Source organism: Bombus bifarius, unplaced genomic scaffold (genome assembly GCF_011952205.1).
Source record: "Bombus bifarius isolate JDL3187 unplaced genomic scaffold, Bbif_JDL3187 scf7180000007996, whole genome shotgun sequence".
In the NCBI taxonomy this organism is placed as follows: Eukaryota; Metazoa; Arthropoda; class Insecta; order Hymenoptera; family Apidae; genus Bombus; species Bombus bifarius.
This window is the reverse complement of record NW_022884376.1, coordinates 2,408,883-2,427,924: the sequence shown is the minus strand read 5'-3', so window position 1 is coordinate 2,427,924 and position 19,042 is coordinate 2,408,883. Positions and strand designations below refer to the sequence as shown.

The window sequence follows — 19,042 nt, the reverse complement described above, 5'->3', positions numbered from 1 at the left end:
AGACAGGTGCATTGCTAACCATAAGCTAACGTGATTCGAAACAATGAAATCGAAAGACGAACCTATGCGACGAAGATTAAAAACAATTGGTGAAAAGAAAGAATTGAAAGAGCGCCTAAGAGCTGCCATCGCTTTGGAGATGTTGCACGGCAAAGACAAAGAAAACGAGGAAGAAGAAGTGCGCGAAGTGTCCAAAACACGCGTAGGAGTCGACAGTAGCACGTTTTAACATTTAGAAACGTCACAAAGTTCATGAGCACGTTCAGTGGTGTCGACAACGTCAATGTGCAAAGCTGGTTGTTGGATTTTGAGGAGATGTGCGACCTTTGCTATTGAACCGATGTGCAGCGCGTAATATACGCGAAGAGGCTTTTACGTGCTTCGGCAAAATTGTCGTTCCACTTCGAAAGGTGTTGTAAAAGTTGAAAAACGACGAAGAAAATGCTGAGTACCGAATTTGAGTAAAAAGTGGATGCGTAGAAGGTGCATAAAGACTTGTGTCGAGCCAAAAAGAAAACCGAGACATACCAGGAGTATGTCTACGAAATGTTAGACATAGTGAACCGAGTGAGTCATACAAAATCCGTAATAAAATACATCATCGACGGAATTCGTGACGAACAAAGTTAAAAGAGAAGCTTGCCCTGTACGAAGCCACGAAAGAAAATGCGAAGACGAAAGCCAAACGGGTTGAAGAAAGATCGAAGAGGACGAGTCGGATCGAGAGGATCGAGAGGTACCAAATGTTTCGATTGCCTGGAGTACGGACACATCCCATCGAAGTCCAACAACCTGAGTAAGTCACCTTTAACTTACACCATAGTAGTGTAGTGTGTAGCGATTGTTACACACGAAACGTTGTAGAGATGTTAAGTTCAGAGACTGCAAGTTTAATGCTAATGCGCGCTAATTGCGTAAGAAACCCATCCCCCGGTCGAGAAACTGTTACAAAATTAAGGATTTATATTTTACCGTTAAGGCACTTCGTTGCTTGAAAACATCCTCCAAGTCGAGAAGTTCCTTAGGTTTACTGTTCGATCCGATGGGAAAAGCGAACATTTCCACCCGCGAGCGACCGTTGGCGGGGCAACCAACACCCCATCGCTAGTTCAGTATAAATATCGCCTTAACAAACATAATTGGACTTGCTACTAACTATTCTATCAGTCAACATCTTGACTTAAACACCGTGGAAGTAAACGTGAAGGAAGTAGACGTTTCTACTCGTAAGATAGACAGCAAAGATTGTAACAGACTGCCAGAGGTGTTTAAAGTAGCTGTAGAGGTAGAAGCTCTCCCCGGAGAGCGCGGGGTGGCCACGAAGGTCGTCTCCACAGAAAAACAAAAAATGAATTTAATTCAGCAAGATGAGCGAACATCCTCGGCCATAATTCTCGAAGATACCGAGCGTGGATATGGAGTCTCAAAATTACATCGATTCCAACGCGTTGAGTTTGTTGGACAACGCTGAATCTCCGTGCAAGGATAGTGCAAGGAGAAATTGTTAGACCTTTGAACAAGATCTCGAAGATGGACGCAAATGAAGTGGCAGGCGAATGGAAGCAGTTGCGAATCGATGCCCTGATGAAGAATGGCAAGAAGGCGAGTTGTAAGGGGAGAACGAAAAGAATGAAATTCCCTCGCAGTTGCTTCATTTCCAAGTGCAGCGGAAGGCGAGCACAAAGGTGGGTTCGAAGTCGTGGGTCATTGATAAAGACAGGGATGCGAGTAGCGGATAAGTAAAAAAGCAGACGGTATTAATGACTTTTAATTTTAATTACAATATGCTGTGTTGTGTTTTTTTTGTTCTTTATCTGCTACAAACATCGACATCTAGCCTGAACTATTTTAGATAGCAGTCCGTTCTCTATACACGCTCCATTTATACTCACTCCCTCTCTCTTTCTCTCTAATATCGTTCGCCCTCGTCGTCGGAATTATAAAAAAATATCAAATCACGAACAGAATGGAGACAAACGGCCGCACGTACTACACTCCTTTTTGTTTTGTCTGTTACACATATTCTTTCTTTATGTTTGCTCGTTCGTTCGTCATTTTTTTTTCTTACCACCCACCCTTTCGATCTATCTAACTGTCACGATCATTGTTTTCCCCAATCCTTGCGCGTCACTAATTATACAGTAACGGTATTCCATTATTATCGTTATATAACATTAAGGCATTACATATTTATAAATTCTTCGCGTTCACTCGCCACTATACAGCAATACCATGTTAAACTCGTAAACTTATGCTTAAATAGACGTGAGATCGCTCGTTGCAATAGTTCAGGCTTCAAAGGAAAAAAAAAAGAACACATGAGAAAAGAACATTATGTGAAACAGGCTTGTAAATCGGGCCGGAAGTGGTCTTCGTACGTATCGCGTTCTTTCGCCTTTTCCACGCAACCAACTTCGTTTTAGTCGTGTTTATTTCGATATTTATGAGACTCGGATAAATTTTTTGATTGGCCATTAAAATTGTTTTTTTTTTTTTCGCCAACGTACAAATAGAAGGGGAAAGGAACGAATATTCCGTCGAAGACCATCCGGTGCCAGATGCGCGCTCATTCCTTGTTCCGGCTTTCTTTCATTCATTCACACTCACACACCCTTCAGTTTACGCGCTTCTTTCACACTCATTCTCGGCCGAAAGTACACGCACACGCGTACATACACACATACACAGCATCTTATTTTGTCGGCTATCACTTACACGCACGCAGCTTAAATGTCCTGCTAATTATCGTATCGTCAATAAATTAGACATATTTGTCGAGGCAACGTAGTTTGCACAGGCAGGCAGCAGGCAGTTGACGAAAAATATTTCGAAACACCCACGCTTTTCGTATTTTTTTTTTCTGTATTTTCCTCTGTCTCGTAGTTCTCAAACATCCTCCGCTACGACAGCGGAAATGAATAGAACGTTACCGCGTTTCCATTATCGATCGTGAAGATATTCCATTGGACGATCGATCGATCGAGCTATCAGTTTTTCGTGCAAATTATTGATAATTATTTTGTTCGTTCTTGAATTCGATCATCTGAGTTGATAAAACATCAACGGAAGTCCTATTTGTGAATTGAACGGGTACAGTTTAACGCATACTAAAAGGAAAATTATTCCATTGGGTCATTGGATCGATCGATCAATCCTTATGTCGAAGCGCATATAGATAAAATAATTTCGACCAATGCATTTTCATTTTAAAACGAACTGTATTAATTAAGTAAAAAGAGAAAATTGAATCAACCTGGCGGAGGGTATCGTCTAATATGCATAACCATGCATAAGGACAAAAATGTCGAAATACGAAGACTACTAAAATTTAGAACGTAGAAAAAAGAAATTAATGTAAAATACGCTTATCGATAAAAGAAATAAGTAAAAAAAAAAGCAAGAAGAAAACGCGTTGCAATAGAACAAGAACACGCACCGGTATAAAAACACGTTTCTTCGCTTTTTATTTTGCTTTATTCGGTATAATTCATAATCTTTCGTTAAATCTACGATGCGATTTAAATAATAGGAAGTCTCTGTGATTTATCCCGAAAGCATCGTCGCTCGAACGCGAAATACGAAAAAAAAAAAAAAAAAAAAAGAAAAGAAACTAAAAATGAGTAGTAAATCGTAAGCGTAAAGCGACGTGCCGAAGAGAACTTACCTACCCGTTTTTCAATCTAATGCTTGTCGATCGATCGATCGCATTAAGTAGATCGTTTCTCCTACCGTACAAAAACTGAATCCACAATTATGCCGACTACCACGATATAATTGATTAATCAATTAAACTATCGAGCCGATACAATAATAATATTAATATTAATCATTAATCAATAATATATACAACATTCTTGCTAAACGCTATTACCTTCTTTTTTGACCTGTCTCTAGCTTGGAGCGTGACACGCGCATAAAGAGAAAACGAAATCATCCGTTGGTTTATATAGAAAATAGTTGGTAAAGAATAGGTACAACACGAAGTCAGAGTAGAGTATTACTCCTGGGAAAAAAGAAAATATTCTCTCTGCGCGTGTGTGAATCTTTCCTTTTCCTCTCTCTCTCTCTCTCTCTCTCTCTCTCTCTCTCTCTGTCTCTCTTTGCGTTGTCGACGACTCCTTTTTTGACTCTTCTCTTCTATATGTGGTTTACCTTATACAATTTCATTTGTTTTGCTCGCTATTTGTGTGCTCTGTTTACTTCCATCCGGAGACATTTGTTTCACGCATATGAGACAACACGCACGACGTCCACGCCGTGCTCGAGAGAACCATCTTCTTATCTATTTTCTTTCATCTCTTTTATTCTTACAAACGAGGTTGAGGTTTTCGACGAGCGGTGTGTATTTCCGGCCACGCCGCGCTCCAGAGAACCGTCCTCTTATCTATTTTCTTTCATCTCTTTTATTCTTACAAACGTGGCAGAAGTTTTCGACGAACGGTGTGTATTTCCGGCCACGCCGTACTCGAGACAACTGTCCTGTTATTTATTTTTTTTCATCCCCTTATTCTTACAAACGAGACGCAGGTTTTCTCGTTCACGACAAAGACGTCAAGTCACTATGATCTTGGTAAATTCTTCTACCGCTGCGCGATCGTACAACACGCGACACACACGGTGTGCGATCTTGCACTAGCTATAATTTCGAATGTTCGTGACGAGCATTCACTTTTCTTTCCTTTTCTTCCTTCGTCACGAATCTTTTAAATTTTTTTTTTCATTTTTCTTGATGCGTTTTCCGTAGCTCGACGAGTGATCTCGACCGAGCGGAAAATCGAGCAAAGATAGTAAGGGTGAACGTTGCTCTAACAGACAGTGGTTTGGGTGTGCGTATTGAGGACCGCAAGATCACGACGCAGTGGCTGCCGATTGCGAGATCGTGCGCGTCATTGAAACCTTCAGTTGGCGATATATCGATGAACTCGGTGGGTCGTTAAACAAATGTGGCCATGATCTATGGTATAAAAGTTTTCACTCGTTAGAAGAAAAAGAATGGCAGTCCTTTTCTTCTGAAAGGTGTAACTGTATGTCCGGCCAGACAATCTGGAAGACGCGTTCTTGTAAGGCGAGTTCCACGAAGGAATTCGCTTTCGACGGGAATGAACAACAATGCGTGGTATCAGCAAGAAATCTTATTTCGTTTGTGAAAAGTATAAAGAAAATGTAAAGAAATCTAAAGAATTTAAAAGAAATATAAAGAAATGAAATAAACAGAAGAAAATGGTATCTTCGTGATCAAAAAGAGAAAAGTGTTTTCATCGACAGTTTTGCCTTTGCGTTTTCTTTTTTTTTCATACGAGAGGATCCTGCTTATATTTTCTTATCTTTCCTTTTTTTTCTTTTCTTTTCTTTTCTCGCATTCGGTTCGTCCTTACGGTCTTTGATACAATCACTACCCACAATACATTCATTGTCGTACCGATAGATATTATTATTATTATTGTTATCATTATTATAATTATATCCTATGTACAAATCGACATCGCCGATAAACGGCACATTATGATTAAACTTAAGCGACAAACGTAAGATTAAACGTAAGATTAGAGTTACTAGGGACCAGTCATAATTTGTCATGCTAATAGTATAGGTAGCAACACGCCCGATAGAATTTTTTACTATCATCGCAATTCATTCATGGCCGTCATCGTCATCGTGATTATATTTTCAGGATCGTCGGCATGATTTGCATTGTATCATAAACATAACATTCACACACTAGTGCCGCAGCAGTTCTTTTTCTCTCTTTTTCACTCTTCCAGTCAGTTTTAATTCGTGTTTGGAATATATTCAGCCGTAATATGACCGTGTTCGTTCGCTCGCCCTAAACGTTTAACTACGTACACCTAATCTTCTTCGTTCTCTTCTTGCCTCTTTTTTTTTACTTCGATTAACTTAATCGCGGTAAGTTACTGCTGTCTATCGCTTTTCTCTTCATCCAGTTTCGTTAAAACATCTTCAAATGATCGATGTTCGTATAACGCTATAAATTTTTATGGCTCCTTTGTTCGTAGAGTTCCGCTCAAACGTCATTTAGTGATAATTTCTAACTGTGATACGTATGCTTTCTTTAAGGGCTTTTTCTAACTAAACGAACAACAAAATAAGATGAAATACACAGAACAATCAGAGGCGTGTTACTCATTAAATCGCATATATATATATATATATATATATATATATATATATATATATATATACATATATATGCATATATATATATATATTTCTTAAAATTCTCTTTTGTTTTTCTCGTGTCCATCCACGAACCATGTACACCACTATATTTTATTAGACTTAGCATGCTTAGAAAATATTTGAAAAATGAGTCTATTGGAAGGTGGCTGTTCAATCGACTGGCATCTTCGTCACTATACACACATTTTCTTTTTCGATAGCCGTGTGAGCAACAACTGTCCGCATAGTGACATCTACTTGAAGTTTCGTCGATTTTTTCTTCGCTCAAGTTGTGAAGCAAATGTATGTTTCTATCCCATTGTCTTCTCGTTTTCTATTAGCGCAGTGTACCCGGACTAGAACAAGCCCGCTACCCATTGTTGACTAATAACCGAAACGTTATCCGTATCAGCCTTTAGACTCGACTAAACGTTTTACTGGCCAACTGTGTGAAGAACTATTTTCCTTGTGCTCATTTTTTTCTATTGATTTTTCCACTTGACCGAGCCGCAGGTGTATGTATTCTCATCCTCACACTCAGGTCCTCGATTTCTCACCTTGCATCTTCTTCGTCAGACGCAGAACGTTCTAGTAACGCGACAACTTAAAGGACTACAAAAAAAAAAAAGAAAAGAAAAAGAAAATAAAGTGAAAAAATAACAGCGTCGAGCGATGTGCTCGGAAAGCTATTCAACTGCATCGTACGTCACTTTTTCATTATTAACAATTAATAAAGACTCCTTCACGATTTTAATCATATCGACGTTAACACAAGACAACAATATTATCTAAATAATTCGCTAGACCTGATACGGTTCGCGTATGTGTCCCGTCTGCGCGTCCGATTTTTCTTTTTTTTTTTTTTCATGTAGCTTCGTCCGATTGTATGCGGGAACGACAACGACGATAACGATCAGATTAACAACGACTATGACAACGACAATGATGAACGTATGATAATGGTGACAAATATCATGCCAACGATGATGATGAGGATGACGTAGACGTAGACGTAGACGTAGACGAAGACGACGACGACGATGACGACGACGACGACGACGACGACGACGACGACGACGACGACGACGACGTACGCGACCACGTTGATCGTGCTCGTCTCGACTTATCCTTACATGGATACAAACACCATGGATCGTACAAGCGGCTTATGGGCTGGTGCGTTCGGTGGCTTGCGACGGGGTAGCGGGCGTTCCCCTGTGCGTCGTGGTGGCAATGATTCAATAGGGCGGTGGTGTTCACAGTCGTAATCGTGGTGGTAGTGGTTTCGGAGCTAGCACTCGGTAGTTACCTCCTGTCACGATACAGGAGATAAGTCTTCACCGCTAACGGCAAGCTCAGCGCATTCACTTTCTCGTCTATCTTATCCTTGCCGATTCGTTTTCGAATCACTCTTCGACAAAGATCCATCAAAGGCAATGGTTCAGCTGAAACAATTACGAATTACATTATTACTTCGTTAATTTTAAACATACATATAAGATATTATTTGAACGTTTAATGATTCTATCGTTACTTACGATCAAGTCCACCGATGTACTTCATCGTGATCTCACAGTGTCCCCATACAGCGGATACAATAGGATGCAGCTTTTTGCCTTTAAGGCCTTTGAATGCGATTCCAAGGTATTGACCATCCACAACGAAAGCTAACGTACCTTCGTCCATGTCCAAGACCACTGAAAAAGACATTTTTATCAGTACGTGTTACAAAAGGTATTGGTGTTTCGTGAAATTATAACGTTACTTACCGAGGAATTTGTCAGGAACAATGAACGTTTCGTCGGGTTTAAGTAGAGCCGGGTACGTGACACCGGCATTGTTCTTCGAGTCGTGCAAAAGCTTGTTTCTACCGAGATCCCAACCCCAACTTTGTTCGTTATTGCCAACCAGGCTCTGGTATCCGACGCTGTGAAGAGGTGCCTCTGCCGTCGCGACGCCCACTACGGCGTGCGTGCCTCTTTGCCTCGTGCTCCAGAACAGTTCCCAGACATGCATACCTTTCGTGTATCCTACCCTCCCCCTTATGCAATCTGTGCTTTGAGCCACTGGATGTCGGTGAAACGTTAATTTGTCATCGTCCTGAAACAGAAATCATTCACCAGTAACACATACAGTACAATTACACGTAATAAATCTGTAGAAAGATACTATATTATAATTTACCTATATTTTTGTATACTTTTAATATTTTATCCTACAACTCGATGTTTTGTATAAACAGTATATGAAATTGTTAAATAAAATCGTTACCGTAAAATAGAATTGACTTAAACGATTTTTAGCCCTCTTTGTCTCTTAAGTAGCGAATATTAGTCCCCGATACTTGGAAAAATACGCGGTTGAAGCGTATAGCTTGCTTATCAGTGTAGAGACGTAGAAGGAAACTTTAGAAACGTAATACAAACGGAATAATGGATATATTTAAAAAAAAAACAACGCGTCAAACTAAACTTACAAACAGTAAAGAACGAAGGGATTTTGAAAGGACGGGAAAACGAAAGATTGTAGCGAGTACTCCAAGTTCACCGTGTGCATTCTTGAGATATATACCTTGACGAATATGTTGAGGCTACGGTCGTTGGCGTTCCAGCTATGATGAATCTGCGTCTCCCGCGAGGCGGGTGGCATGTCGAGCAGGACATCGAGCCGCGGTGGCCTCGCAAAGTGTTGCGCCAGCTCTCTTGGTACCACGGGTTTGTACGCTACGACGCCGCCACCGCCGACGCCAACTCCACCAACAGATCCAGCTGCAGCCTCACGTGTCACGCTTTTCACACCGCCTGAAAAAATAAAAATAAAAAGATCCGTTAGTCGTTCATTTCGTATCATATTCTATATGTTATATTCTATAATACCTTGACACTTAACGCGATTCTAATCCCGTAGAGGATTTTAATAAAACGATTTCATTTCACATTCGAATCGCCTGTTAACGCTTAGCCAATCGATCTGTAAAGTATATCGCTGCGTGATCGAACGGGAAGATCTTCCTTTTTGACTTATAGAACGCGTTTTTGTTTTCTTCTTGTTATTATTTTTGTTTGTCACTAGTTATTGTTTACTTGGAATTGTTTCCAATTAACTGGTTATAAAGTACAGTATATAATAAAATACATCAATCTAGTGGTGTCAAAATTAATTAAAAAGTAACACTATCATTTATGACTAGATAAAGTTATAATCGAACGGTATGTAGCGGCACATAAGTCCATTTAAGACTATTAAGACTATTCAAATCATGTTGTTGTTTTGCCTCGGAGCATCAAGATCGCTAGGTTACGAGTAATGTAACAACAAATAGACTCCGGGCAAAACAATGTCGCCGCTACAAGCAACCGTCGAATGAAGACGAATTTGAATTTTTCCATTATCCTCTGACTAGTTAAGTACACGGATGCGATCGCGAGCGACAGCACATATCGAGTATCTAACGATATCTAGAGTATTTTCGAGTATCTATCAAGCGTCTATCGAGTCACGCGACGAGCATTCTACGAGTAGTTATTCCGCTATCTTATTTTGCGATTTATACTTCGTACTAACGACTCACGTATACGGCTGTATATTAATTTATTATTTTAAAGATATTCGACGGTTACAACAACGAGCAATCTCGTCATTAAACCTCACGTACCAACGTCCTCTTCATATAAACATCTACAGATACCACATGGTAAGAAAATATTAAAACGTATTATGAATTTTTAATTTCACGTTTAAGTCGTCTTATTTATCTTTAAATCATCTTTAAAACGTTTGTAATTGTGCCTATATTTTTGCTATACTTTTAATATATACTTTTATTTTAATGTTTTGCATAAACAATACATGAAATCGTTAAATAAAATCATTACCGAGAAATATAATTTGTTTTTTAAGTAGTGGATATTAGTCCTCGATACTTGGAAAAATGCGCGATCGACAAGTTGGCTTGTCCGAACGCGGTGCAACCGTACAACTCGGTGTGGCGCGCGCGTTTAGCTAAGCGTTAAGAGGCAGAATGTCGTACGATCATCGATCAGCCGGATACGTCGAACGAAAAGAAGATCGTCACTGAAATTCCACGCGGGCTAAATTTCCACGGGGTCGTTAATAATTCAGGGCGCGTCCGTGGGATTCTCGTGGCGCGGTATTCCGGAGATACCTGTGCTGCCAGCACCGGGTAGATTTGCCGAGGAACGGGGGAAAAAAGACTGGAAGAAAAATAATGAAGGGACCCCGTCCGGCGGGATCAGCAGACCTCGCTCAAGGTTTTTCGAAAGTTCGCCCTCTCTTTCCCGCGTTTGGTCTCTAGCCTCGAGAGAACGATATCCTTGGATGCTGGTTTATTTGCTCTGGCAGCTGTTCCCTAGCTGGTGCGCGCGTTCGAGGGTTCTGAAACGAGGGTTCTGGAAAGGAGCGCGAGAATTTCAAAGGGTCTACACGTCCGTCTTGCTTCCACTTGTGGCCAAAAAGCCGAGGGGTACTGATAGAAAGGCCCTTTCACGAACTTGCGTGTATCCGGCTCCAGACGACCTTTCGGCTCTCTTTCTCTTCTTCGAGGTTCGGCGCGTTCGTCGCGTACATCTCCTTTTTGTCTTTTTTTCGTTGTTGCCCCGAGACAACGAGACACCCTGGACCTGGCTACTGCTGAGTTTTTCCCCCCACTACACGAGATACCAACAGTAGCCCTCGCCGTGTCACACAGCTCACTGCCATGTATACTTGCCTCGTAAATTTCACGGGTGCAGCTGAGCTGCGAATTGGCTGCGGTCGAGGGCGACAAATTTCCCGAAAAGACAAGCGCGGCCAGGCTCGGGCGGACGCAGCGAGAGAGGGTCGTTGCACGATCGCGCCACCGAGACATAGAATGAATCTCCGGAAGCGAGCAAATGGCCAGTGTAAATCATGACAGAGGGACGCGCGATGGCAAGCTCTACACGATCTATGGAATTGATTCATGGCGACAAACGGTCTCCGTGAGATTTTTCTTTTAACGGTCCGGCCATCCTTTTAATCAGAATCGGAAATTTAATTGGCTAATTATCTAGGATATTTATACCAGCTGGATAATTACAGAGTTGTGGTTCGTAGTAGCGCGTAGTTCGTGTTTCGTAATGTAGGTTTTATTGGCAAAGCTCCCGCGAACGAATTGAAATTTACATTTTGGACATCTTTACGATCGGGATATAAAGAGAATGCTTGGATGTTTGATAAAAAAAAAAAAAAAAAGGAGGAGAACCGTTCGAATGCTAACTTTCAACGAGTTAAGTTTAATCAGCAAACTTTTTGTTTCGCGGTATTAAAAATTTATCAAACGACTGTGTGCTGCTGTGTTGAACTCTCCTCTCAGCTTGGTATTTTATACACACCGGGCTTCGCCAGAGGATAGAATCTCGGTCTCGAGGACCTGTTCGAGCTTCTACCTGAGAGCAGGTAGGTAAAATCGAGAGCGGTCAAAGGCCTTGACCCTGGACGAAGTCCGACGAGGTGAATCAACCTCTTAGACTCGGTCTCGACGCTGTATTGCATCATATAACGCTGCTGCGTTGGAAAGCTACTAAACCTACTAAACATATGTACTACGTATCTTCAAACAATAATAGGTACCTAAACTATCTGCTTGTCCCAGATAATCTGAACTTTACGATATTACTCTACCCCATATGCTATTTTAATCAACGAACGAGCCTTTCGGAAATTAAACCGATGCAACTCGCCTTTCCGTAATTTCATAATCTCGTTATATAAGTACACGATTTAATCTTCAATTTGCAAGAAACGAACAACTTACTTCCACGAGTTAGAGGAGATGAATAATGGTAAATTCTAAAGTAAATTAATAAAAAAAAAAACAAACAAACAAACAATTCTTACACGATCATCGAACTTTTTACATGTTTCGATTTATGCGGTTGACGAATGCAGCATCCGAAAATGTAGCTCAAACTCAACTCCTATGTATACTACGATACTACACGAAGCCACCTACAAGCTATACGAAAGAGTTATTTAACCCTAATCTCTCGATGTATCATCCAACCAAAGTTACCTTCGACGCGTGAACCGGTTCTCGACGCCCACGCTCGATCCCTCTCACCCACTCAGAACTCTCGCGACGATCGCAGACACCCGAAATCATCGTGGTTCTTACTGATCGTATATTTCGATCGTGGTTCGAAGAAAGGTGTGTTCCTAACCTGAAATCTTTTGGCCCATGTTTACGGCCCGATAGGGGGACCGATGGTGATGCCGGTGCTGAAGACGATGTTCGAGGCACTGTTTTCCAAGGGGTAGTTTGTGCCTGAGGTGCCAGGCGACGCCAGTGATGGTAGTGGCGTCCGCCGTGGTGGTCGTGGTGACGTGGTCGTGATTACGATGATGATGGTGATGATGATGGTAGCGGTGGTGGTAACGGCTGATGGTCGGTGGCGTAGCAGGTACCGCGCCACCGTCTATTCCTCCGCCGCGACCTCCGCCTCCTCCAACGCCTCCTCCGCCGCCTCCGCCGCCGCCTCCTCCGCCTCCGCCGCCGCCCCTACCGGGGCTACCGCCCCCGCCGCCCCCGCGGCCGCTGCCTCCGTTACCTAGACCGCCTCCGGTACCGCCAGTCGCACTGTTTGCGCGGCCACCGCCCCCGCTCACGCAACGATTCGCTTTGTACCTGCAACGCGAACACAGTGGAAAAACCTGATTAGTTAATTGTCCTCTCATCAACGCGACTTCAGGGGACACACTAGGGGGTTGATTTCTCACTGGGAAACCACTATCACGCGACTACTAATCCTTAGAGTGTTTATCACTCTCCTTGCTCGTTCGTTTTCTGCTCTTTCGCGATGGTCTGAATTTCTCTTTCTATTGGGAGTCATATTTTGTCGTTAAAGTTTCGCGCAGTCGAACTAACGAACGATTTTGTAGCAACGTTGCGCTATATCAAGTTTCATTTGGAGTGGATTTTATATCGTGTTAGATTGGTATACCGTTTTGTGGAAGATAAAGCGCGGTGTAGCGCAAGAACGCATAAACTATCAAGATCGTATGCTCGTTGATAGATATTGCAAGTACAGATCGAATTGAAGCCCGCTAGAACGATTAAATTGCACGTTGTATCGCGATATTTATTACCGTGGTGATCATGTCGAATAATATCCTAATAAATTCGTTGCATATGTTCAGTTGCGTAGCTCGTCGCCTTGTTCGATATCGCGCATAAATCGCACCGCGAAAACGAGACGTCGTCCCGAAACGGAGAAAACGCTGCCCGGCACAGCTTGTACCTTGTCTCGTACGTTTTCCGCGACGCACGTTCGACGGGGACAATATCGCGACACGCAACACACCGGCACCGAGCAATGGATTACAGGAGCTTCCAGCTTGCGGATTTTCGTGTCACCGCAGCCCACCGGGGTTTTACGAACCGAACGGAGAGGAGGATTTTAAGCTCGCTGATCCTTCGACCAGCGGAAAATCGTCGCTTTCGATCGGACGTCGATTAAACAAATTTCTCGTTTCCGATATCTCTTTCCCATCTGCTACGGTAATCGTGTGTCTACGTATGCGTTAAGGCAAATGCGTTAAGATCATTTCTCAAATTAAATCACGACGCCGTTGTCGCGATAAAAACTAGTTGCTCGTCGATATCTCGATTTCGTCGAATTAATCGTCGTCCGCGATTACGTTGACCAAAGAGTCAAGATAAAAGAGTGGCTCGATGTAAATTTCGAGGTCTGTGGAAGGCCGTGGCTGGCTGATAACGAACGCTGGCGAGGAATTACGTTTCATCGCGGAGCTAGCCGGAAAGGCAGCGATTTCGAGAAGCGAGTCTCGCCAGGCTCGATGTTCCATTAAATGCCGTTGTAATTCCATTCGTTCTGGAAATCCACTTAAATCAGTGTGGAGAAACGCGTCGACCTATCGTGGATTAACGATCGTTTCGATTAAAGGTTAACCATCGACTGGACCGCTGCGATTAACGCGAGATTAACGTTCTAAGAGGAAAGGTGTGTAAGCTCACTTCGAGTTGATCTCGAATCGTCGACATTGCGTATTCTCGAGTTCCAATCCGACAGACCGGACGGCGCGTCTTTCGGCGCAATGATGGTCGTGCTTTTTCTCGCGACTCTTAACCAGTTGCATGTTCGAAGTGACAGGACGTGAGAAACAAGCGACGAGAGAACGAGCCACGATTCAGAAAACGAACAGAGACAAAACACGGCTGTAGCGCCACGAGGTCGTTCCAATTTTTCCTATTCCATTATTTCGTCTGGATCTTGGTTTGGTCGTATCCGTGAACCAAGACACGCTTCCGGCCACGGATACCGGACACTGACATCCTGAATCCGGCTCTGACTTGCTTCCCGAGATTATTACACACGCTGAAAGAAATCTACGCGGGAAATCCACCGAAAGATACAGACGAACGAATATTTTATAATCATCGGGTAAACAGACAGGGTTTTCGATGATTTCCTAACAAATTTCATTAAACGGTACTTGGCCTCGTCGCGAATCGAACAGCGCTCCGTCTCTCGACGCCAGAGTTGTTCGTTAGGAGTTGTGGAACGAGTTTACGCGTGCAGAAATTGCATCGAACACCTAATTTCCAGGAGCGAAAATTCTCTTTCTCAGACGATGCATCCTTGCGAGTCTGTGGAGGAGTTCAAGGTCCCTTGAGAACCGTGCCATTGTCCGAAACGTTATTCCGCATATTACTATCGAAGAAAAACTCGACTGGCTTTCGCAACTACCCAAATATCGCAACGATGCCCTCGTTATAACGCGCTCCCGCTTTTAGATCGTTCGGAAATCCCTTGAATTTCAAACGCTCGATATTAATCGAAACTAGCGCGTTTCCACGCTGCTGCAAGAGCTAGAAAGTCGATTCAGTTTTGAAAGAAATTTTGCTCGCGTGTTACGTTCAAGGCGAGCACCTGATCGTCGTTTCCTCTTTGAACGATTGCGAAACGCGGACAATTAATCATCGACGGGTCGAAGAAACTAGTAGTTAGGACCGCGCGAAACAGGAGACGCGGTCGAAGAAGCTCGAGTTTAATTTGCTTCACGGCGGAGCCGTGAACCGAACGAGACGCCCTTCGTTCTCCTCGAGTCGTCATGGTCGTTGCTGACGTGAGCTCATTGGGGTCCGTTAACGGCGTTCGCCTCCGTCAGCCACGCCGGCTAATCGCGAACAATATTACGACTGTCCGGAACAGGAGAAAGTAGCCGAGTAATCGGCCAGCGTGTACGTTGCGTCAGCGTCGTTCATCGGCCAACTTAAAGCGTTCGCTTCGTCACGCTCGCTCGAGCCGGGCTACTTTCGCGCCTTGTGAAAAGGCGGCGGAGAACCGGCTTGCAACCGGCGTATCCGCGGAACTGATTCGCGTAGATTCTATCAACGAGATATTTTGTTTACAGATGAAATCCAGAAGAAGATATGGTACTTGTTTTGATGTTTAGTCTGGTTCTTTTTCTAATTTCAAGCAAATTCATCGTAAATGAATGGTCTTCGCCATTGTCGAAAGGCGAAAACTAAAACTAGCAAAAACGATTTGACGCATCATAGCGGAATTTTGTTTATACGAATTACATCTATACATGTACATTTGAATGAAATTGTACTTAGTGTCCGAAGTGATTGAATCTACTTATCCGAGTGTGAACTTATACGAATCGTTTCCATCGTTACAGACGAACGAAACTCTGTACTGCACCTCCTTTCTCTAAAGAATAATTGATTTCTTTGAAAAAATAATGGACGTAGACTGCGAATATGCCGTGATCTGGACACGTTAAATCGTATCGATAGGAAATAAGTCTGCCAGAATTTTCAAGCAAAACTGTCTGACAAATATGAAATACGAGCGTCGACGAATCGAATCGAACAAACCGTTATCGCGTAGATAATTAAACTCAAAGATTCGCGGGTCGTGTAAAAGATTTAAATCCCCGTGAACAATAAATGGAAGAATTAAACACCTGCTTCAATTCCAACGGAAACCGTTCTCTACCCTGAAACCAAAGTCTGCGGAAAATCGAGTCTCCGACGAAACGAACTCCGGATTTGCCGAGAATATCGAGCACGGTGAGTCGCGTACATTCAAGAATGATTTTCTCGGAGTGAGTGTACCGAATGGCATTCGATTTCGAGATTCGAGAGGAAACACGAGAGCATCGGTCGTTGGAGCAGGCTGGAGGCTGCCGACCGACGGCGGTATTGATCCGCGGGGATCACCTCTGCCCCACCTCTCTCACCCTCTCTTTCTCTCTCACTCTCGACACGGGTCCAACCCCCAAATCTACTACCATCCCCCTCGAGCTCCCTCAGCCTCTCTGGACCCCTCTAACATCGACAACTACCATCGAGAGGGGAAGAGCGAGAGTACGAGGGTGCGAGAGAGAGAGAGAGAGAGAGAAAGAGAGAGAGAGAGAGAGACAGAGGGTAAACCACCCCTCAGCTGCAAAATAGACCGACAAAAATGCTCGGGAAAAAATCCGGCGGGCGTCGCAGATCCCTTCAGTTTTACGTCTCGAAGCCTGAAATGAGACACGTTTCACCTGTTTTCACCGGATTAACAGGTTTTTACGACCTGCTCCTATAGACAAGTGTGCTTCGATTAGGTGAACAAAAAGGTGGGATTCGGTGAACCTGCATGAAATTTCTGTAAAATACGAAATATATAAATTACGAAAAGACGTTTCGAGCCGATAGTTATCGAAGAACTATATTTACGGTAGAGTCATTTTTTCTCGCGTTTGATCGATCAACGGAGTGACTGTCGATCGATTTGTCCGAAACCACGGAAACCTCTGTTGCGATACTTGCGTCTTTCGATCGCGATAAATCTCTTTTAGAACTCGTGCTATAATCACAGATCCATAAGTCAGCTGTATCGACTAAGCAAAAGGGGTAGAAACAAATTTCTCCTTATAGCATTAGGGAGCGTCACGCGACGAGTATTAAGTGTAATAGGAACGGTTAAAGGCGTCTACCGCGCGGGGTTACGGAGCTTTCCAGCGAGCTTTCCGCAAGTGGATAAGGCGGTTATCGGCGTGGAAACGCACGACTCAGATCGATCAAACACGAACGAGAGAGAAGAGCCACGGACACGGCTAGTCGCGCACGGCACTGCCAGCCATCGACGAGCCGGTTGCCAACCGGTACTGAACGTCGGCCAGCAAGATGTCAATTGCGCTCAATGATAGTGAAACGACGCCGCGTTACGCGTCGTTATTCTCGGCCGACGTGTCGAGAGCCTTGCGAGCTCTCGCGACACGTGTACAATCTCAATAACGTTCGTTTCCTGACAAACGATAAACAGACATTTCTCTCTTTGCAAGGCGATACAAAAATCATTTGATCTTTTACGCCTTCATTTTTTTCAAAGAAGATAATTCGAATAAGAAAAAAAGTTGACACGTTAAGGGATTTATCAATGCGACAAGTACTTCAACGACTCTTTAAATCTGATTGAATCGTAAGATCCAGATGAAAGAAACGGTGACTAAAAATATTAAACGAATACTTGAAACTTTCTTTCACTGCGATAATGTTAAGACAAAAGATTTTGTTCGCGTATATTAATTAAAAAATTTACGAACGTAACGTTGGCATTTTTATCGTCCTCTGTTTCTTGCGTCATCATACTCGCGATATTTCGTTAGTTAACGTTGGTAATTGCATTTACTTCCATTTAGAAAGGTGAAGAGGATTTATCGGACAGATCAATCCACTAATGTGCTCTCCAGGGAAGCTCCTAATCCTCTTAATTGGTGTATTTAAAACGTGGCAATTAGCGAGTCGAATTTAACCGAACTAAATAGTAGGTCAGAACTCGAATGCAGACATTTCGCCGTATCGGAGTTGCTATTTCATTCGCGCGAATCAAAACTGTTCTTTATGATAGTAGAAACGATTCTCTGCTACGAACACGCGTCTCCCAACTACGGTTTTCTCGATAACGATCGCGCCAATGAAAATTATCTCACCATCTTGCGCAATGCACATAACGTCCGTATGTTAGAAATTCCAACGAAAGAAAGGGTTCACGAAGCGGAGTGTCGGGCGAAGTTCGGTGTCGCGGGAACGGCATATTTGCATGAGAAAAGGAAGAATCGACACGGCCGGTTTCTCCGCGACAGTTCGCGTTAACTAGCGAGCAAAATAACGGCTGTTTCACGCGCGTTGCAACTTAGTCGGTTGGCTTAGAAGCGGAACAGCTGACGGCTAGAGGCTGGCCAGGTCAACACCTGTTCACCAGCTGCCTCGACAAAGCCCTTCTCTTCCAGATAAAGACCACTGGCCGAACGTTTTCCGCGCGGAACTCTTTTGTCGGGCACCACGAATCGTTCTTTTTCTCTGGTCTTCACGGCGGACCGCGACCTTTTAAGGATTTCGCCCGTCTGGAACCACACCCTCCTACCCGAGGAGCGCCGAAACAATGCCTTCTCCCGGCTTGATCGCGACTCTTTGCATTAAGATCGAGACGGTTATCGCTTTATTCCGATCTGCGTGAGCCGTGCGATCATCGTGGCTCCCCCAGAACGAAAGGGCTGACGCAACCGCGTGCTTCGTCAGACGTACAAAGAGAAGTATGACTTAGGGAATTAGAGAATATATTTGGCTGTTCTATTGTTCGCCACGGATTGTGAGAATCGAAGAGGCAGACTGAACAGAAATTACCATCTGCTCGAGAGCGCTGCGATCCGATTGAAATAGTCCATCACGTTCTGTTAAGATCGTAATAACTGTTAAAATCACGAGAATTGTGGTTCCAGTAGAGTTAACGCGTAAAGCGCGGACTACCGTCGTCTCCGTATCGAAGTTACGTTGCAAGCCGAGTCAAAGTAGTACCAGACGTTCCCATCG

At 43.4% G+C, this 19,042-nt stretch overlaps 1 protein-coding gene across 5 annotated transcripts in view; it reads right to left on the bottom strand.

Moving 5' to 3' along the window:
- Window positions 1-6,261: 6,261 nt before the first annotated feature.
- Window positions 6,262-19,042, bottom strand: part of LOC117206131 (protein gustavus) — a 152,598-nt gene continuing 139,817 nt past the window's right edge. For all 5 annotated transcript variants that reach the window (XM_033445180.1, XM_033445176.1, XM_033445178.1 and 2 more), the window contains exons 2-6: window positions 12,378-12,841; window positions 8,749-8,978; window positions 7,947-8,277; window positions 7,716-7,874; window positions 6,262-7,622 (exon numbers count right to left, since the gene is read on the bottom strand). In XM_033445180.1, coding sequence (XP_033301071.1) covers window positions 7,483-7,622; window positions 7,716-7,874; window positions 7,947-8,277; window positions 8,749-8,978; window positions 12,378-12,841 — 1,324 coding nt within the window. In that variant the 3' untranslated portion in view covers window positions 6,262-7,482. The remainder of the gene's footprint in view (window positions 7,623-7,715; window positions 7,875-7,946; window positions 8,278-8,748; window positions 8,979-12,377; window positions 12,842-19,042) is intronic.